At 35.0% G+C, this 21,840-nt stretch overlaps 3 protein-coding genes across 5 annotated transcripts in view; 1 reads left to right on the top strand and 2 right to left on the bottom strand.

The window, feature by feature from the left end:
• The first annotated feature begins 1,417 nt into the window (after positions 1 to 1,417).
• LOC129567632 (monocarboxylate transporter 12-like) lies at positions 1,418 to 7,795 on the top strand. Of its 3 annotated transcripts, XM_055444736.1 has the most exons (11): positions 1,418 to 3,034; positions 3,143 to 3,950; positions 4,389 to 4,818; positions 5,109 to 5,178; positions 5,272 to 5,400; positions 5,507 to 5,680; positions 5,804 to 5,978; positions 6,062 to 6,567; positions 6,671 to 6,938; positions 7,012 to 7,339; positions 7,433 to 7,795. In XM_055444736.1, the coding sequence occupies exons 3-11, from the start codon at positions 4,564 to 4,566 to the stop codon at positions 7,523 to 7,525; spliced, it is 1,998 nt and encodes a 665-aa protein (XP_055300711.1). In that variant the 5' UTR covers positions 1,418 to 3,034; positions 3,143 to 3,950; positions 4,389 to 4,563; the 3' UTR covers positions 7,526 to 7,795. The 3 variants fall into 3 exon arrangements, with proteins under 3 accessions (XP_055300711.1, XP_055300712.1, XP_055300713.1); XM_055444737.1 differs by having other exon boundaries at positions 1,418 to 3,337; XM_055444738.1 differs by lacking the exons at positions 1,418 to 3,034; positions 3,143 to 3,950 and adding an exon at positions 3,993 to 4,153.
• A 2,781-nt stretch (positions 7,796 to 10,576) lies between these two features.
• Positions 10,577 to 14,450, bottom strand: LOC129567635 (uncharacterized). The gene is made up of 5 exons (XM_055444741.1): positions 13,987 to 14,450; positions 11,648 to 11,922; positions 11,451 to 11,577; positions 11,214 to 11,372; positions 10,577 to 11,124 (listed from the first exon to the last, which is right to left on the bottom strand). Exons 1-5 carry the CDS (start codon positions 13,994 to 13,996, stop codon positions 10,772 to 10,774), a joined length of 924 nt encoding a protein of 307 aa, XP_055300716.1. The 5' UTR covers positions 13,997 to 14,450; the 3' UTR covers positions 10,577 to 10,771.
• A 5,485-nt stretch (positions 14,451 to 19,935) lies between these two features.
• LOC129567825 (uncharacterized) overlaps positions 19,936 to 21,840 on the bottom strand; it is a 10,670-nt gene continuing 8,765 nt past the window's right edge. The window contains exons 28-33 of the mRNA XM_055445180.1: positions 21,606 to 21,720; positions 21,419 to 21,535; positions 21,221 to 21,297; positions 21,122 to 21,160; positions 20,900 to 21,049; positions 19,936 to 20,197 (exon numbers count right to left, since the gene is read on the bottom strand). Of these exons, the coding sequence (XP_055301155.1) occupies positions 20,021 to 20,197; positions 20,900 to 21,049; positions 21,122 to 21,160; positions 21,221 to 21,297; positions 21,419 to 21,535; positions 21,606 to 21,720 (675 nt within the window). The 3' untranslated portion in view covers positions 19,936 to 20,020. The remainder of the gene's footprint in view (positions 20,198 to 20,899; positions 21,050 to 21,121; positions 21,161 to 21,220; positions 21,298 to 21,418; positions 21,536 to 21,605; positions 21,721 to 21,840) is intronic.

Genomic DNA, 21,840 nt, shown 5'->3' with positions numbered 1-21,840 from the left:
GGAAAGAAAAAAACGAATCGCAATAGAAATAAATGAGTGTCATTACAGAGATGAATAATAAACGGAAATCTATTTTAATCAACAGAAATATTTCTTACTTCTGCTTCTCTCATTCAAATTCCTAATAAATGCTCGTATGAGCGGGTAAAGATGTACTAACGATTCTGGATTCAAACTGCTAAAAACGCTATTCTATATTCGAAGTAAATACACATTTGAATCGCTATTTCTTCAATATTATGTTCAAATATAACGCTGGAAATTCTTCTTCATATGAAATTCCAATTTATGTGTACCGATTTTTTAGGCTGCGTTTTGTCCAATCTCTACCTGAATCGTTTCAAATCGTAATTTTCTCATTCATAACTGAAACGGCTTGCTGTTCACTGAGACGCTCTTATAATTCGCTAGAGCAACATATGTCGCGTGTCTTAATGTAGAAGTGAGAGTAGCTTCAATGCTTTGTCATTCAGTTGGGTACCAAACTGACGGTACACTATTGAAAAAACCATATGATGAATGTTGATTATGATCCCAGTGATTATAACACGACAAAATGGTGCTAATTGATTCGAGCTGCCGGTTTTGTCTATTCTGATGGTTTGACCGACAATTTTTTTTTAAATATTCTTTTGAATCCCAAACGAAAGTACATCTACAACCATCGATGAATCATTATTTCAAGCATTATCAATATGAACATAGCATTGATCACATGTAAAATGTCCAATCAGCTGTTTCAGCGAAAATTTCTCTGCTATCCTAGTATTATTCTCACAGACTCAGTGTGTCTGTGTGTGATGAAGTGAATAAAATCAGATATCAATCACAAGAAGCTTGTGGCTACTCCATGGAAAAACTTTCAAAGCTTATTTTCCACAGAAAAAAAGTTGATGGACCAAATGGGAAGCATTTAACATTTGCTATGGAATCTGTTTGCGTATCCACTTATTTACACGACATTTCTTTTTCTTTCTCCCTCTCGACTAAACGCATGTCCGCTTGGTTGTTATATGATTTATTCGAGAGATGTACCCATACTTTACATATACGCGTACATATACATAGGAAAAAAACGAGTAGCGTCAGCATGTTCATAAATAACGAATTTTGATGAATGAGATATACGTCAAAGACATCCAAAGCATACACACAAACTTAGCATACACAGTAAAATGGAAAACAGACAAAGAAATGTCGAAAACAACACCCCATATCACACAGTATGGTAAATAAAAACTATAGTTGACAACATCAACAACAGCAGCAGCAACAGCAAGAGAGTCACAGGCATAAGTATGCGTTCGCCGTGTGTTTATGCTCTGATAGAGATGCTATGGAAGTTTCAAGCGATTTTATTTTCTTCGATTCGCTATCTCTCGCTTGCCGCTTCACGTTTAGCTTCAGTTTCATTTTTCCCATTTTGTAATATAGCTGCGTTTGATACGGTGGCATTCCAATTTCATCCCTGGAAACAATTGTCTTTGTAGACGTTCTATTCCGCTCCATTGTTTCATTTCGAAATGAGTGTACTTTTTCTTACTGTTTGACGCCAGTAGTGAAAATTAAAATGGGAAAATCCTTTGGAATCCTCTGAAATCATATTGAAAAGTTTTTATTCCGTAAATGAAAATACCGCAAATGAATCAACGAGTAAATAAACAAACAAACAAACAAGCAAACAAATCGACAACTCAATTGCAATGCCACCAACGATCCGTGCTGACTAAAGTTGAATAAAGTGCATTATAAATGGTCCCATATAAAAGTTGTTGGTGGCACAGTTTCCAAACTGGAATATAGCGAATGAAAAATTTTCGGATTCGAATTTCATTGTGACTTCACTTCGCATATATGTATATTGCTAGCAATAACGAGGCATCAGGAAAAACCACGCTATGGATTTCACAGTCCATGACTTGAATTCAATCCAGTCACTTTAACCCAATTCGATTAAATTTTTGCTGCTGGGAATAAAATCAAAATTCGTGCGCGTTTCCAATGTGAAAACTCTGTTTTACTCTCGATAAATGACGTGCACTCAACGAGAAAATATTGCAATCATAAATTGAAAAATGGAATTTTGTGATGTGTCTCTCGGGTGTTCGCCCGCTCGCTCATTAATTTTGCAAGACAATGTAGTGCGATAGTGATTGATGTCCCAATTAATTGAAATAATGCTTTTAATTAGACACTTAAACAAAGCAGAATGAAATGAAATAATCAGAATTAGTTTAAGTTTTGAGCGCTCAGAGAGTGTGATAAATCGTTGACGGTTGCGATAAATGGTAGTGCCATGTGTTGATGCTGAAAAGGAGCATAGCAGCATAGTACATAGAGTGAACAGTGTGTTGGTGGTGATAATTAGCCAAAAGTAGCCAGTTCTGAATGGATGGATGGTGAATTCAAACAAATCAGACACCTGTTGATTTTGTTTTTATTTTTTGGGGAGGGAAGTGTGTTGCATTTCTTATGTTGTCGGTTGTCGTTACGTCAGCGTGTCGCGTTTAGTGTAATGTAATGTTAAGAAATTGAATCGTAGGGTCACGTACGTGATATTCCAATCCATGAGCTTTACTGCTAGCAAGGTCAGTCGTGCTTATGCTCGATGATGAGATCAAATAATCATAAAAACTAATAATGAACGACATCGACGACAGGGGCATAAGAAATAATATGATAATATCAAGAAAGAGCGGTAGCGAGAACGAAAAAGACGGATAAGTGGATAGAGAGAGAGAGAGAGCACAGTAGCAACATCAAATCCAATCTAGAACGATATGCTGCAAAAAAAGCGATCAAATCCAATATCGGCCATTGAGTGGAAACAACAATCCCCCTTCAATACATATTGTGATGAGATGCGCTCTTGAGAGTTTAATAATACATAAAAATGTGTAATGATGTGACAAAAATGATGCGAGTACAAAATATCATATTTGTATGATGGTCGCCGTCGTCGTCAATGTTGTCAATGCTTTGCTACTGCCGCCGACTGCTGTATATGAACTATTTTTGCCCAGTCATTTCTGCTGTATGTTCGATTCGGCTTGCGTTTAGCTTTCCTTTTTTATACTTTGCCTTTTTTTTCTCTTGCTATGTCGTTTGCAATCCGATTTTGTATGCGTCTAACAAATTCCAGGCCAGTGTAATAGAGATGGAATGATAGAGCGCGCATAGTATGTGTCGTCACTCCACGCGAATATGGTATGTTCAGGCTAGACCAGTGTTGAGAGACAAGATTCGATGGATGCTGTGTGTTGCAGTAATGTGTGCGACGCAACAAACAACATTTGAATGAGTAGACCATGTGTAGCACAGACACCACATTTTATTCGTACGTTTTGATTTTGTTACTTTTTTTCTCCTCTTTTTTTTATCTCTCTCCCTCGCTCGGTTTGGCTCGGTGCAGCATAAGCTTTGTGTATGAGCCGTTGGATTTTACTGCATGTACTTGAATTGGTTTCGATTTTGGTGCGCCGTATTCCTCTCTCGAACGTTACACACACGTCTCAATCTTCATCATCAGTAGAACGGGCAACTGTCGTGTTACGTTCATTCAATTGGTCGGATTAAAAACGAGAGTTTCCCTTACGCGCGCGAATACTACACGCTGCTCTTTTTTTCGATTAACTCAATTCGCATTTGACTCACTCTCACTCTTTTTATCTCTTTCTCTGTCGTCAACGTGCACGGGCTACTGCCGTTGCTGCCGAATAAAAAATCAAGTGGAAACATTTAATGGGCTCTCTGTGTGTATAAGTTTGCATCGATAGTACACTGGCTGTTGTTATTCTGTTGAAGGCATTTGGCCGTAAGCCGTACAAAAATAAATAGCATATAAACAAATCGAGCGCGCGCGAGTATATTTGTGTTTCGTTGTATCCACCAAAAGCGGTTCGGTCACGGTACAATTTCCGAAATCAAATTGAATTGAACTAAAAAAAAAGGTGAGCGATGAAATGAAAAGAATACACATATGCAAGAGACAAGAGTATATAGAGTGAAAGAGTGACTATATTTAAAATTGAACAATAACCCAACGAGCACAGAAAAAAAAGACATATAAACAGCAAAGATAAATTAAATTGGCATAAGACAAACAAACAGAAAAAAAAACGGTGCACACTGAGCCATTTTTTCCTTGTTCATGGTGACTTTGATTTCCAGTCGCTTTTCAGTGTACCGTTCACGTATACACGAGATAGCTGAGTGAACGGGGGCAAACATTTCGCTTTGATCAAACATTTTGTGTACACATTTAAAATTCCAATCTTTCTGCGAATCTCCCAATTCATAGAGAAACAATGAAAATCGGATTATTCAATTGATCAAAGTGAATTGAAAGGTGAAGTTGAACAAACCGTTTTTTTTTGTCTATTTTGTAGACTTTAAATTTTAAGTGTATTGAATAGTTTGAAAACCAAATATCGAAAAGTACATTTTCAAAAACCATAGACTCAAATTAGATTATAAAATTTCAGTGTTTGAAGAAGAAGAAGAAGAAGAGGAGGAATAAAAAGATAGTTTCGAAAGCAAATAGAAACTAAGCAGAAACTAACCATGTCGATTCAGTTCAAATGTTTGCGACGATCCCATTCCTTGCCCCATATTGCATCGCGACATGATTCGGGCGTATCAGCCATCACAACCACAACACACACTGGGACAACGGGTTCATGTAGTCTATTGGATCAAATCGATTACGATTCAGCAATGTATTCGGAGCATCAGTGTAATGGCCAAATGCGCCATTACAATAAAATCAAATATAACCGCAATTATCATCATCATAACCATCATCAGCAATACGAAACTGTAAGACAATTGTTGTTGTCTAGAAAATCCGGTTTATTTAATTGTTGCACACAACATTTTCCTTACACTTTGGCCATTATCATGATCCGTTAAGTGTTGTTTGCCGAAAAAGGATACATTCAAGTATTTTTTGTTTGCTATGTCTCATATATATCCATTTGATCAAAATTACTATTTAGTTTCAAAGTTCAATAAAACTTGTCTAAATGTATTTCGGTTTGCAGGCCACTTTTTTTTGTCTATTCAACCAATTTATTCGGTTTTGTTGTTTTTTTTTCTTTCTGTCACAGTCGTATGATACGAGATTGGTTACAGATTTGCGACAGTTGTTGACCCTACGACAATGGTACTACACCGAAGGTTCGAACCATAACATTCTAAACCACACAAAGTTTATTTGAGAGAAATAAATGCAAATTAAATAGATACTTTTTTATATATGTTCAACAAAAGGCGGATGGGGCTATGTGGTACTTACAATTACCGTAATCGTTCAATGCATAGCACACGGTTTGCATATGTCATCAGGAATTTTTATTTCAGCTTTTATTATTCAATTTCGTGAGAATCTTTTGAATGCCGGTATGAAAAAAACATGTTTTACTCTAACATTGTGCCCTTAAAATGTTTCTGTATCGTTCCAATTTTCTGTGTCTTTACTTTGTTTTTTTTTATGCTGTGCAAAAAGGGATTATCGGTTCATTGTCGATTGCCGTTGGTCTGATGGTATCTCCCCTGACAATAACAGTTTGTCGACGAAAATCGACACGATTGCTAGCTGTGATAGGGGGCTTAGTTCTTACACTTGGCTGTTTATTCACCTCATTTGCTCAGCAATATCATCAAGTGCTCTTTAGTTATGGTGAGTGAGAGTTAGATTTTGGCTATATGTTGATTGCTATGGAAAAACGAAAGATTTGTTATTTGTACATCACTATCTCTCATATATATATCAAGCTCTTTTAACCAAATGAAATTCCATTAGGAATCGTCGTAGGTTTAGGTGTTGGAATAACAAGAGACTGTTCAATCGTCATGATTGCTCAATACTTTAAAAAGAAGCGTGAATTCGTTGAGGTATTAACGGTGGCTGGAAGTGGCTTAGGTATAGTTGTTATGTCAATATTTCTAAAACGAGCTATCGAAACGCTCCGCTGGAGGTAAATCGCACAATTACAAAAAAACACACATACACAATCTATTTAAAATTCCAAAAATAAAAATGCTGGTATTTCAAACACAGATATGGTTTGCAGTGTGCAACATTGATTGCATTTTCAACATTTTTCCTTGGTCTTTTCTATCGTTCGGCTGCACTGTATCATCCACAGCGTCGAGCAATTCTCCATTTGAAAACACAAAAGCGTAAAGTCAAAGAGAAAAATCGCCACAATAATCGAAGTCCATTTTTCGATGTTAAAACGTTACGCAGTCAAACGGTTCGGATCATTTTGTTGTCGTCGGCATTCAGCGCATTCGGTATTTACATTCCGATTGTTCATTTAGCGCAGACCGTAAAAACTGACAAATTGATTGATGCTGAATTGCCATTACAAATGAACATGGGTTTTGCGTGGATTTTCGGTGCGATTGTGTTTGGTGTGCTGGTTATACGCAATAATGCCGAGTGTCGAATTGCACGTCAGTATTTGTGCCAAGTGTCGTTGTTCATGTGTGCCATTTGTCTGCTCGCACTCACCAAAATCCAATCCAATTATGAAGGATATTTTATCATTGTGTGGACGTACGGTAAACATAGTCATATTTTCCCCTTTCCACGGTCTCATTTCTATTTTAAGACAATTATACATTGAACTTGTCTTGTTTGTTTCTTTTTCTGTCGTTTTTTTAGGTTTCTTTTGTGGAGGATATCATTATTCATTAAGAGTTTATCTGTATGAGCGTGTTCGTGCTCGGAACTTTTCGCAAGCATGGAGCTATTTACAATGCGCGCAATCGATACCAATTGTTGTTGGCGTCAATTTAGCGGAATTTCTTAACTGTCACGTATCACATAAAAGTGGTTATTTATTTGGATTTTTCTGTGTATTAAGCGGTAGCATTCTCTTGTTCTTGGTTGACGTTCACAAGCGGAGCATTTCACGTCATCGACATACAAGGTACTTGTACTTAAGCACTAAAGTGGATTTAAATGCAATTTCCCTCCTTCTAATATGATGTGACTGTGTGTAGGTCGAACGGTTCAACGCATTTGTGTAAACTGAAGGATTGTCCTGAACATAGGAAACTGTCATTTACACAAGAGCCAGACAATGAGCCAGTACGGAATTTTAATGTAGGCAATTTGCTACTTCGTTCCGATCCGCTGGGAAATCAAATTAGCGAAGAATTTTTAATTGAACCGAAACTAAGTGGAAATTTAGTCGTTCCCCTTGATCCAGTTGATGATAAACCAGAGCTGACGTGCATATCGGAAGAAGGCATCGCCGATATGGATCTGCCTGACAATATCTTCGATGATTTTGATTACATTGGCGACTGCATCACATCGTGCAACAAGGTAAAGTTATGCTGATATATATAGCACTCCTATCATTATATAGAAGAATCGAATTCCAAAGAGATTTTGTGTTTTTTCTTTGTTCAATCCAAGGTCGAGCAGTATCTTATGTTGAGTGAATTTGAAAATAATATTAATGCGGATTTCTCAACTGTTAATAAAAGAGATAGAGAAGGCGAACCCTGACCGCTTCGCGATACTATGATCGTGTTTTAAGTGTTCAAGCGTAACATTGTATAGGGAATTTAAAAAAAAACCTGTTAGCTATTGGCATCAACTGCCAAAACCAATTCTATGTAACTAAGGTGCCGACAATGCGTTTGAGCCACTGTTTAAAAATCTATTGAAACAAATATTGTATTTTTAGGAAGAAAAATTATGTACTCACATAATAACGACTTCATCATGTCTCAAGATTCAAAATGAAAAATAAATGTCTGAAAAATTCAACTGAAATCATAAATGTGTTTAATTTTATTCCATATGGTTATCATGCGTTCACTTTGGATGAAAAGTCTTTGAAATTTAATGTCATGTAGAATATGAAGAATGGTAAGTAGATTTGTGATTTTGAAATACATTTCAGTACGATTAATTGCTTATACCAACATCACAAATGTAAGTGGCATACATATTTGGACTAAAATCACGTGGCAGTTTCAGTACTGTCGCCTGTTGAATAATGATTCCAACTTTAATCTTCAAAATCTGTGTATGTTTTTCAAATAAAACCTGATTAAAACACATTTATTCGAGCATTCACAATCATTGATTCAAAATGCATTCAACAGATAACAATTTTATGGTTATGGTTCTCGTGGTAAAACATTTGAAGCAATAGATATCAAGAAGTTTCAATTGATTTGTTGGCATCTTAAAACAAATTTTAATCATCACCCCCAAAAAACTCTTTATGCATAGGTATGTGAATGTCTGATTTTCGTTCTGAAATACCCGATTTCAACTTATCCTTACGTCGATCACATGCGCTGGAATTCCAACAATAAATTGTGAACTGAATTGAATGAAGTCAATTGAATAACAGAGATCGCGTTTTTAGCGAGAATTGAGGGAAACTCCACACAGAAGAACCTTAACTTGTTTAACCAGGTAATTGATTAGTTAATTTTGGACATTTCGACAGACGCCCGATTTGCCACTCCAGAAGGTGTTGCTGTTTTGTGCAGTCAGAGAAGTGGACCTCATAATCTTCAAGCGATTTTTAGTTCCGTTTATTGCAACGTAAACGCATTTTTCAAAAATGATTCTCGTGTTTAATTTCACGTCACAGAAAGTGATTTTTTGTATCATACTAATTGTGTGTCTTCAAAGTAGTGCGATCAATGGTTTTCCAGGTAATAAATCGTTTGTAGTTTTGACATTAGTTCAACTGAATCATATCTTCAAATTTAGAGCAATCAATTGCCTCAACAACTCTGGGCACGTCAATTAGGACTGCACAACAAGGTAAATAATTCCATTGATTGGTTAACGTTATTCGTTACTTTGTCCGCACTAAATATTTCTTATCTTTGAAAATTCATGGATACAAACAACAGTAAAAGTTCAATCGAATTTGCTTTTAAACCCAAACATTAGCCTATGAAGCATACAAAAATTTGGCAGGAGATAACCGTTTGAGCACCGATTCTGGATTGGTGAATGAAGGAGAATTTTGATATTATAGACTAGTTGTATCGTAGAGCTGTATATTCTTTTGTTTTAAAGGCTGCTTTGGGTTATGCTCATCATGAAGGCGGTAAATATGACGTGAAATTTGTGTGTGGCGGCACGATTATATCCGAATATTTCATATTGACAGGTACTTTATTTCTTCAATTTCTAGTAAATAAAAATTACAATTGTAATTACATTTTATTAAACTAACAGCAGCCCATTGTGTGTCACCATCTCATCGGCCGACTGTGGTTCAATTGGGAAAAGTAAGTTCGAACATTAAATTGAAATCTCAACTTTACTGGAATTTCGCATTGTAGAGGATGTAAAATGGAATATTTTTCAACAAAACATTGTTTGCTTTTAAAATAGGTAAATGTCTTTGATGACGATGAAGAAAAGCCAAAACATCATAGTATTCGGGTAAATATGAAAGCAACTATTTTTCCAATCTATTTATGAAATTTTCATATTTTTCTCTGTAAAATAAATCAATTTGTTTTTATTCAAATATAGGAAATTTTACGCCATCCAGAGTATTCAGAAATAAAAAAAAACCAATGATATTTCATTGATTCGAGTATCAAGTCGAATCTATTTCACCAATACCATTGTACCGGCTTGCTTACAAACAGACATTCGCGATGAAAGTGCTGACGTAAAGTTGATTGCAGCGTTACGTGCACATACAGATGCTAATCGTGAGTGGTCTTCATTTTCTTTACATAATTCTTTAACGAATTGACTACTTGAGTGGTATTTTAATTGCTGAAAGGCAGTTTTATCTGCTTTTCTGCTTCGATCATTATTTTGGTGGTTGCAGTCGTTGCAGTATCAACTAAACCTTTTATTTTTGAAAATTTACCAAGAAACTCCAAGGAATTTGGTTCAAAGTTTTATCCTTTTCAAACCAACAGATAGCAATGTATCCAAGTTTCTTCGTAAGGCGGAGTTTGTGTCGATGCCATGGGCTGAATGTAATACAAAATTGTTGGAATGCAATTCAGATGCAGATGTTGAGGCTCTTCGAAATGGACTCAGCAAAGGACAGTATTGTGCCTACGATCCACAGGGAAAAATAGACTCATGCTATGGAGATGATGGAGCACCACTGCAACATTTCAAAAACTCTAACGTTCCTACGGTTATTGGAGTTATTTTATACGGTATCGGTTGCAAAAATCAATTTCCAAACATTAACACCAGAGTCGCCTATTATACGGATTGGATTGAGTCCGTGGTTTGGCCAAATGGATTTATTCAACAGAAATTGAACTGAATGCCATGTATGACAAATTTATTCAAATTTGACCATAAAACAAATAATATGAAATATCTGCGAACGAAACTTATTCCATTAGAAAGTGTCGAATAAACGTCATTTCATAGAACTGAATCATCTTGCATTGTTATTGCTGTTGAGTCAACAGTGTTGACTATTTGGAGTCAAATTTTATGACAACAAAATTCATATCTTTTTCATTCTACTGGAATGTGAATACTATGCTCACAACGTCCACATAACTTCAGCGGGGGGTTGGAAGAACATACGCACAAACATTCTCTTTTTATATATTTATACATATATAGAGATTTTCAATGAACAAATCAAAGTGAATAGACAATTTAATGATTATTATTTAAATAAATTCAACTTAAGCAATAGATAAGTGTTTACTTTAATTGCATGTAAATGGAGATAGTTTAAGAAGCCCAAAATATTATTTTTTTTCTTTAGATTGCACAAGTCCACATTTAGCAGGTTAAAATTTCATAGGCTTGGAAAGCCAATTCCTGTCCACCGTAAGGAATGTAGCACGCGCCATGACTCGGTTGAACTTTTCCGATTGTAACGGCTCCTTCGTGATGCACACGACCAATGAACAATGGTTCACCTTGAGCAGTTTCTCCAGCTGGAACGGCATTTGGTGGAATTTTATCTCCTTCGACTTGGATCCAGTGTGGACGACAGCCAACTAAAACTTCATAGTCGCTGTGTGGATGTTCACCACCACCAAAAGAGACGTAAGTCACATTGTGAGATGGAACTAATTTTCCTGGGATCAAATCACCTTCGTGACGAGCACGAGCTACGAATTGTGGTTCACCTATGATGGGATTAAAAAGATTAAAAAGGATTAGAAAATAAATTTCGAATAAAATCAATCAATTTTGTCGATTTTTTGTGTTGACCCACCATCAGTTCCACCTTCAACGGCGTCTGGGGGTACCTCTCCATTTGATGCTGGTACCCAGCATGGTGATCCACCACCTTGGCCTGCAAAGTCGCTGCGCAATTGTGAACTTATACCTTGTGTTCCCTGCGATCCCTGCCATCCATAGTCTGGTTGTGGATCTATTCAGCGAAGAAAATGGTTTAAAATTCGAAAATTAAAGAAGCTCACTCTGTGTAGCACATTTGAAATATAGCTACCATCAATAATCCATGATCCAGATGCTCCCCAACCAGTGCAGACGCCAACGTAATTCACGAGGAATGGTTGTGGGTTGTGCCAAGAAAGAAATGGAGCAGCTTCACCTTCACGTCCGACAGTTATGACCTGAATAGTGCAAAATTGTCTTCAATAACAATGACCTCGATTTATATTCACAATTCTCGAAAACACATACGTTATCGATGACACGAATCCAAAATCCACGGAATTCGTTTGGACTTAAAATTTGTGGCGTATTCGCCTCAGCAACTTCCGGCTTGGTTTGGTTGTAACGAATGACCGACTTGGAATTTTGCCATCCTCCAATGAACACTTCAGCGATTGGATGTGTTTCATTTGGTTCACCGGTTAAAGCCAAGTGAGCATCGTTCGGTGCACGAACTCTGAACTGGCACATACCATTACGGAATTGGTAGAAATGGTATTCAAGAGCATCGGGTGTGTTTAATTCTGCAAAGAGGGAATGAAAAGCAACCATTTACATTTTATTGAGCATTTGAAGTGCAATTTATCGTTGTGCTAATTATACGCTATTTGCATCGGTCTTTTTAATGTTTCAAATGTGTGAATTTTCAGTTAGCAAATTCGTTTTATTATTCAATACGATTCAATTGTTGGATAACACTGCATGATATTTGTAAATTTAAGTTTGCCGAATGAGAAACGGAAAAATTCAACACAACAAAATATGTACAAAGGAGAAGAAATATATCGTACCATCTTAAAAATAGGATTTTTTTTTATTTTTGTACAAAAGTCAATGGAAAAAATTCCACTATCGAATGGGTGCAAACGTCGCCAAAACCAGCTTTTGTATGGCAAACCTGACATTAACATGACGAATGAATGAACCCATTGACTCACTAGCGACAATTTCGACGAAGCATGAAGAGAAACAAACCGAAACAACAATCGGAAAACAATGAATAAACGAGCAAACGTTGAAAATAAAATAGAGACAATTCAACCTCGATGAAATTCAAATTTACATAACCTTTGACATAAAATGAAATGAATCACTTTCAATTGATAAAAATCGCGAGAAAAAATGTGATTTGAAAAATAATACGAAATTGTCGGAGGTTGAATGAGTAAGAATGTTGTTTTCGGCATTGCTACGCATAAAAAACGCGCATGATCTCATCGAACTTCTTAACCAACACTTGATTGTGTGAAAATTTTTCTCTACGCCGAATCCAATATAGATACATTTAATTATAAACAATTTTTTGTACAGCTCAGGTCATTCAATACCATTTTGAAACGGTGATATACTTGTTTATTGAAACTTGCATCGAATATAAAACTTTTCCAAATTTGCAAAACATATTAGGAACGCATCAATGGATCTATTCTAATTAAAATGAGTTGACTCATACAGACGTAAGACCGCTTCAATGTGTGCAAAGTGGAATTCATGGCCAAAAAGCAAATAAGCAAACGATAACGACAAACGATTCGTGTTAGTTGCTACGGTTTTATATGGCCACTGAATCACATGAATCGCATATCTAATGAGGCATTCAACAAATTCTCAATTGCATCGATCAGCAATAAATTTAATTGCAATGAACTATGGGCGGTGCCTCCGGTTAACCATGCGATAATTTTTGATGATTTAATTGAATTATTTTTTTTGTTAGTATTTTAAATAGTGTTTCTAGGCATTAGACTTCCGAAGCCGAATATTTCCTACGAAAAATCGGATTTTAATTCTTTGGATTATAAAGTTTCAAATGATACGATCATTCGAGGAACTAACGTCATATAAAATCAAAATAAATGCTAACGTTAATTTTCATCCGATAACATTCTACTCGATTATCTCACATCAATATTCTCTTTCTGGAATTCTCTTTTGTGGTGTCGTCGTTGTTTATTCAAACGAATAACAAACCCAAAATAAACGAACGAACGAACGGTGAATGAATAAATTTGTTATATTTGTTGGACATTTATTCGTGATGTTGCGATGATGTCATTCCCGAACGCTTATGCCATCACTGTGAGAACCATATAAAAAAAGTAGCTTCTTATTTTTCAACCTATCTACTTCGCACCGTCTATCTTGTTTTTATGTGATGCTGCCTCATTCTGACCAATGCATCATACGTTTCAATTATTCACAACGATTGCGGCTTCAACTGTCCTAAATATAGAAACACGTAATATCAACACTCTTTGAAATAGCTACACTTGTCTGACGAAGAATCACATTGAATGGAAAATTTCGCAAGTTTTTTCTTCTTACATTTGACAGAGATGACAAAGTATAGAATTTCTATTTTTTTCTTTTGAAAAATTATTTCAACATCAAACAAAATTTGAAGAACTAAAAAACTGAGACATTTTTTGCTGCGTTGGAATTTTTTTCTTTTCAAAAGTTATGCGCAAATCAAACATTGAAACACAGAAGAAAAAAACATTCGAATAAATTGTTATTAAATCACCTTCAATAATCACATGACAAAATTGAATTAAATCTTTTTCTATTTAAAAAAAATCTCAACTTACCGATTGGCATTTTTGCTTGTTTAAATTTATTAACAGATTTTCAAGTGAAATGTATTGCTTCGACGAACAGCGACGAACAACTGTGTGCGGTATTCAATTTAAAACTGAAATTCTCTGCATCAATTCCACTAAATTTATAAAAACTCAACGTAAGTCGCACGCCGTACAAATGTATTGGGAGTCGGTGTGTCGCAGAACCGTTCGTAACGAAAAAGAGATAGACATACAATGCAATTAGCGTAGGTTAGTTGAAATGGTCGATACTGTTCATTTCGATTAATATAAATTGTGACTACTGGCATGCTGTGTGCATGTTTGTGTGTATATCTGTGAGTTTGGTTAACTCAATTTTATTGCGTAATAAATGCGAACAAAAAAGTCGTAGCAAAAACTTTGGCAACATGTTTTGGGTGTGTGAACTCAACACATTCAATCTATGTCAGATGCTGTAAATAAAACATTTGCTACTGCTGTTATATTCCATTGGCAACGCTCCAAGCCACACACAAATGAATATGACATTGTCGGCAATACACATTTAACGATCTTCGGACTATTGAATTTCATAACGCGACTATACTGTGCTACCAGTGAATGAGTCGGTGTGAATGTTTGTTGTCAACAATGCGCTTTATTTTGTTTATACCGGTCTATCATGCCATGCTGACTCATAGCATTTAAATCACAGGATGATCAATAAGCGTGTCTTTTTATAACAGATGACTGTTTTTTTCGGAAGAGTTAAGACGAATTTAATAAGAAAAAAATCATTGAAATGTTGACAATTGGGCAACTAGCAAGATTGAATGGAATGGAATTGTTTGTTTTTTTTTAAGCTAATGAATCATTGGAATGGAATTTGATGATTATTTAGATTTTTTTTCTGTTCTGTCCGTTTGCCTTTCTTATTTAATTTAGAATGAATAAGAGCCTATTGCAAATATGACAATAATAAAATCAGATTTTTTTCCCACAGAATAAAATTCAGCTATGAATTTGTACTTGTTATGTGTTTCATAGCACACACACACACATCTTCCATTCGTTGCGTTTCGCTCTCTATAGTAGAAGTATTTATCTTCGATACAGCAGAATCTTTATCATAGAAAATTGCACTTTGGCAAAATCTGAAGCCAATTTTACTTATTAGACGAATTTCGGCAATCAAATCAATTCCATCTTTGCATCAGACCTTAATAAAAATTCATTTGGGAACAAAATGTCTTTCAGAAAGTGTCCAAAAATTTAATACACACAATACGTACCGAACATATAGATGAACTTGCTCTTCTGCAACACATGGGATTTATTTAATGAAGAATTAATGGGTAATTTTAGTCTCATATATATTTAATATCGGGGATCTGTTCCTCCACCACATGACTTATATCGTAATGAAATGTGCAATATGAAGAAGCATTTTTGCTGCGATTGTTAAACATCAAACCTATGTTTCGGGAGAAATATTGTGGAATTTGAACATATGTACAAGTTCTGAATTATTGGAATAAATTGATTCCAAGAAAATATAGTGAAGGAATGATTATATGTCATATGCTTCTGATATTCCGTACTCACTCCGTTGTATTCACTGGCATTGCTCTTTTGTATAATTCATTTGGGAACAGTTATTTCACATGCAATTGAAAAAGATTATTTCGTTTATTCGTTCATTTGTTATTCGAATCATCTGGGTTTAACTTTGATATACATATATACATGTACATAAATAAATATTTTTGTTCATAGACACGTCATCGAAAATTACAATTCATTATTTAAATTGTGCAAAAATATGGAATGATTTCATTGAAAAGGGCATTGGTTAGTGACATATCACAACATATTAGTGCTACAAAATATCGTAAACGAATCCAGATAAAATTATAATCGTTTTACGGACTGTTCCACTGTTCATTCATGTGCTAAAGTCTTAAGCATCATATAGTAGGTGTAAACCTTTTTAAGTAGCTGTAAAAATATTGTTTAGAATGAAAATTAAGTTTGATTGATGTCAAATGAATTGTATACCCTGCAAAAAGTTTCCAAATTCAGTTCAATCATACCAAAACCATGGTAACAAATCGGTTGCTGTGTATTTTGAATCATCAAAATGAAATATTTCTGTAAATGAATCGGGAGATCTGGCCAAATAGACTCATACACACAGTTCGTCATTTTTGCGAAACTGTCGGTGGCCATTTTTCCGAAATGACAGTAGAGGAAAATAATAAACATGGATAATAGCATGCCTCCACTAATTATGATAAGATTGAAATCGATGTTTTGAATTTGCTGAAAAAGAAAAGATTTTATATTCACTTCATATTGACAGAAATCCAGGCAATCAAATAGAAATGTTGTAATTACCAAATCCAGATGAAAAACGAAACAAATCGCTATAACTGTGTTACAGATTAATTGAATCATAACAAGAAGATTAAAGGCCTCTACGGTTTCTAAAAACCAACTAAAGTAAGAGAAAAGAGCTCAATATAAGAGTCCTCCAAAAGTGTAATTCACATTTGTCTAGGTATGGACTCACTTTTTAATTGTAATATGGAAGCAAATCAGACCACAAAGGTACTCTTTATTATCTCTTGTTTTGTCGAGACGATCTAACTTTTTCATTGAATGCGAAAACATTTTATAAAATGCTTGATGATGAAAACAAATCGAAATGAATAGCAAGCACATGCATCCAATATAAATTAAAAAAGGTGGACCGGATGCAATTACGAAAAATATTTCACCGAAATAACCGGAAAGTGTTTCCTGATTCCACGGCAAACTAGAAAATAAATTGATTGGGCAACGGAAATTTTCTGTATAAAACTTAATCCCCACTTACACAACTTTATTGGGATGAAAGACCAATTTTGCATCAAATTCTCCATTTGTTATCCAACAAAAAAGAACGGAAACCAAAGACACTAATCCCGCGCCAGTTTCTATATAAATTGAACTTTTAAAAAAAATGCTCCAAAGCCATTCACATTTGTCATTTGCATGCACCAGAAATTGAAAAGAATCCTCGCTGGCATCTGGATTGGAGTAGATTTTATTGATTTAGTTTAGAGTATTTGAATCAATTGAAAAAATTTCTACCAAATTTAATGTTCCCATACTTGCATCATAGATATCGGTCAAGTTTTTGAAGATTCCGGGTATTTTAAAGCGCAAGAAAAATCCAACGATGATCGTATATGTCAAGTTGAAGAAGATACCAATTTGCAAGGCCACATAGAAACAGCCCGTTAAATCTGTCGATTTATATTTCAATATAAACGCCATAGATGCTGCTAACGAACACAGGCTAATGCATAAAGTGGCCAATGGGAATAGAAAACAGGCCACTTTCTCCCACTTTGGAGTAGATTTATCAAACGGCAGCACACAGAGCCATGTCAACGCTTGCTGAATCGACGGCAAAGGCTTCATTTTCATTTCACTATTCCTTTTTCTAATTATGTCGATTGAATGCTCATCAATTTTTTATGAACGGTTTATTTAATTTCACACGATTTTAAATTTAACTAATAAAGAAAAAATTGCAAAGCATTCCAATAATTCGCCCTCACACTATACGTTCTCTCGTTCAAATCTACAGTTCTGTTCTGGCTACAGCATCAAAACCGTTCTGTATTGTCACCTACAAGACAAATATTTCAACCTGTAACGTGAAAAATTTAGACAAATTTCTTCAATAGTCAGTGGATGGTATTTGAAAATGAAGGGAAAACTAAATATTTCATGAAACGCATTAAAATACGACGTCTGTGGTTGTTTTGGCCGACGAACACCAGACGTGTGCAAGGTCAAAAATTCTAGGGGGGGTAAAATGATTTTGCCAGGGGGGTCTGCAAATTTATAAATGGGTGTGAAAAAAAATGAAGATCAAAAAAAAAAAAGGTCCTCACTTTTGGAAATCGATTCTATCTAGTGTAAAACCGGTATCCAGAAAAAAGTGAGGACTAAAAAAAAAAAGGTCCTCACTTTTAAAAAAGAGTTATATCTAGTGTAAAATTTTCCAAATCGCTTGGGGGGGGGTCCACATTTTGGAATCCTAGGGGGGGGTAAAACCGGAATACCTCTCCCCCTTGCACACGTGTGACGAACACTATCGAACGCTTGTTCGTTCATTCGACATTGAACAACATTTGTTCGTTCGATCGATAGTTTTTTTTTCTTCATTTAAAATACAAACGAAGCAAATTATACCTATTATGAATTCTATGGAAGATTGAGAGCAGAGTATGTTTTACTGACTTTGTCACGAATTGAAGCCAATACTAGTCCGTGGTCATTTTCCACTTTTTTTTAAATCTTCAATTTTGGCATTATAATAGGTGCATTTAAATCGATTGACAGATGGTTCAATTTTGTTACATCAAAAATAATGTCTTTTAATATTTCAATTTAGATGATCCAAAATTACAATACAAGCAAAATTCTCAGACAAAATCAATTGGTTAGACTCGTCAACAATTCTGATGTAGAGTGCACAAGGTCATTTTATACTGTAACAATAATATGCTTTTCGGCATGTGTATTTAAGTGTCATTAGGAAAATTAATTACGGCATTTTAATAGATGCTATTAAATCGATCAAAAATTGTCGTTTGTGTTGCGCCCAACTATAGATGTACAGTTTTAGAAAAGACTAGAAATATTGAATTGATGCGACGAAATTAGACAAAATGTCCCATATCTTCTGAAACGGATACTTTTTCCTTTCCATTTCAAAATTTTTCAATGTTAGTATGTATCTGCTACAAAATATTTTGACAATACAATACATGGGGGGACCATGCCTTGGATTTTTGAAATAATTTTTGTTAATTCACTGTATTTTGTGTAGGGTTTAAAAACGCGTTATTTTTTTCAGTGTTTCTTAAAAACGTTTTTTTACAGAGCCGTTATATACCGCCCAAAAAACGTTTTTTTCGTTTTTTATCGTTATTTCTGCGGTATTTTGGACTGTCAAAAAAAACACTACAGAAAAATAACGTTTTTATAACACCGTTTGCGGTATTTGTCGAAACGTTTGTAAACCCTAATTTTGTGTAAATAAATGATTTTTTCATTTATATCTTCTCTTAGCGTATGCCAATATGGCGTTTAGTATCGTCAATGCAACAGATAATTCATGTTTGCTTTAACAGCAAGAGAACATTGTAAAACCAAGTACATTGTCAAACGTACAGCTAAGATTGGCCATTGTTAAAATTTTTAATATTGATTATATCTCACCAAAGTCGCTCAATACTCCAAAAGCATATGATTCTTTGGCTTGTAATAAAATTCCGATAAAACAAAGAATTCGACAATTTAATTTCCTCAAATTGATTGAAATTTTGAATTGTAATTTTATTTCATCATTCTTCCAAATGATTGATTCCACATTCGCAATAATGTCACTTGTTCAACATCACGTATATACAGCACTGTCGTGAGAAATTATAGAGAATTTCCTTGTAGTTGTTAGACAATGATAAACCATGTTGACTCACTTCAGTCATGTTCACTTTGGCCGGTTTGTACAGGGATTGCATTTCATGTCGGTTATATACTACCTTGCTTACACTCAAACGCCAGTTCTACGTTTATTTTTATTTTCACGTGTATTTAATGCGTAGCAAAAATAATGCGAGACAATTCATTCAATAATAATGAAGAGATATGGAATTCTTGTTTGTGTTGAGGAGATTTGTTTAAACCAATGAGTCGATGACCCTTAAGAGGAGCTTAAGAACTCCGAGAGGAATTTTCAAACGATGGTTTAATTGTATGTATCGTCAAATGAGGAGTTTCGAATTTTTCTGCTAAACTTTGCTTAAAGCGCGAGATTCGTTCATGTGAACATTGGCAACATATCATCAAAACAATTTTGCTTGAAAGAAAAAACACAAAATTGTGATTTTTATTCAGATTCAAAATTGAAATATATTATTTTATCTAAACGTTCATTTATTCAATTAAATACAGGAAATATTATACTATGATAACATAACAAATAATTGTATCGTTTGATTCAATTCATATTGATCAATGCATTGGATCCGTGAACTTGACTGTTCGTGCCTCCGCTGTAACGCGATGATGTGCCCGAATATTGAGACTTTGACCCTTTTCGATGACGTACTTCTTTGACTCCTTGACACGTCATCAAGAATTTCATTTCGGCAATCAACTCTTCTTTAAATGATATCTAATATCGATGTAATGAGATCATCAATTTTTTCATTATTTTTAAAATCATGAAAGGAAATCAAATGCAAAAAATTTACAACGAAAAAAGAAACATAAGTTAATGTTGGATGGGAAAAAATCATTAGATATTACAGATAGGAAACGTGATGAATAAAATAAAAAGTCGTACCTTTTCTGATTTTGCTTTCTTGTAAATGTGGAACAAAGCTTCTGTGCAACCATACAAGCAAGCGAAAAAACTACCACACAATAAAACGTAAAACACACCTCTCAAATTCTCAAATCTCAACTCTGCCGCATCGGAGCTGCTGCCTTTCTAAATTAAGTTAGAACACACAACTCATAATCGGTAAATCAGGAATGTCTACGAATTTAAATCTACGATCTACAAGAGCATTGGAAAAGTATTTTAACCATGTAACCGGGAAAACAGGCATGAGAACAACTGCATAAGGTTCGAAATCGTAGCAGGAATATAATGGGCAATAAGCAATGAGGAATGATTTTCAAAGAGGTTTGGCAGAGAAAGTTTCGGAAATTGAACAAGAAAACACTAATTCATTCTCTAGAAGAAAACCCACACCAGAATATAATCAAAGTCTAACTACAAAAATGGCTTGGAAAAGTTGGAATGCTTTCAGTGGGATGTCGAAGGGATTTTGACGGGAACAGTAAGTATCTGAGACAATGTCTCACGAACCTTGCGTCTTTTTGCATCATAATGAATTTCCAAAAATAAACATATCGCTCCGTAGCAGAGTGCGAATATTGTTCCGCCAAGCAAAACATAAAATACACCAACAACGTTTGCCATTTGAAGTGGAACGGCCGCTCCATCGACGGCATTAACCTTTCATCAATGTTTATCACATATTATTTACCATAATCAACAAACTATCAAATAAGTTTACGGACAACTTACCGAACAAGCACCACCACCTTTCCGTTCTTTCCACCATTTCTAGAAAGTACATACATAAAATTAAATTTTAATTACATACGAATTAAATTACATACGAACCGTTCTCAATGTGGCTAGTACGCCTCGTTCTTGCAGCTGCAACACACCTTCACTCAGCTGTGAACTATATTTGAAATCTGTTAAGAAATCAGAATATTATCAATTCGAGTACGGAAACCAATTAGTTGCCTCTGATCAGTATGCGAAAAGCCGTGTTTTATATAACCTTCTCTTAATCACATACACAAAAACACTCACTTTTTCTCATTCCTATCCCATAGTTCTTATCATCCAGTCGTTCACCAACTTGAGTTAAATTACAGTATCGCTCCGTGATATAGTCAATCGATGAAGATTCCATTAAAAACGCATAGTCTTTTGATGGATTGTGTAATTGTGAATAAGAAGTTGAAACGAAAATCTTGTAAAATAGAAGAGTACCTACCATCGCCTGAATTGTATACACGAGCAATACCATCATCATTATTCTTAACCAGAACATCATCCTTGTTGTCTTCCATATACTTGAACATGTTTTTGTAAAGCTCATTTTGTGAGTCCTTGCGAAAGAGAATGAAAATGCGGTGTAATTATAACTAGGGGCTACTCGCACTTTTATAAATGACAATTTATAACCAATAAATATGATTTCATACAAATATCGCACCAAAATTGTCTAA

Source organism: Sitodiplosis mosellana, unplaced genomic scaffold, assembly GCF_009176505.1.
Source record: "Sitodiplosis mosellana isolate CC-2019 unplaced genomic scaffold, AAFC_SMos_1.0 Smas_scaffold_12, whole genome shotgun sequence".
Lineage (NCBI taxonomy): Eukaryota > Metazoa > Arthropoda > Insecta > Diptera > Cecidomyiidae > Sitodiplosis > Sitodiplosis mosellana.
The sequence above is the reverse complement of the archived record's forward strand: the minus strand, read 5'-3'. Positions and strand labels throughout refer to the sequence as shown.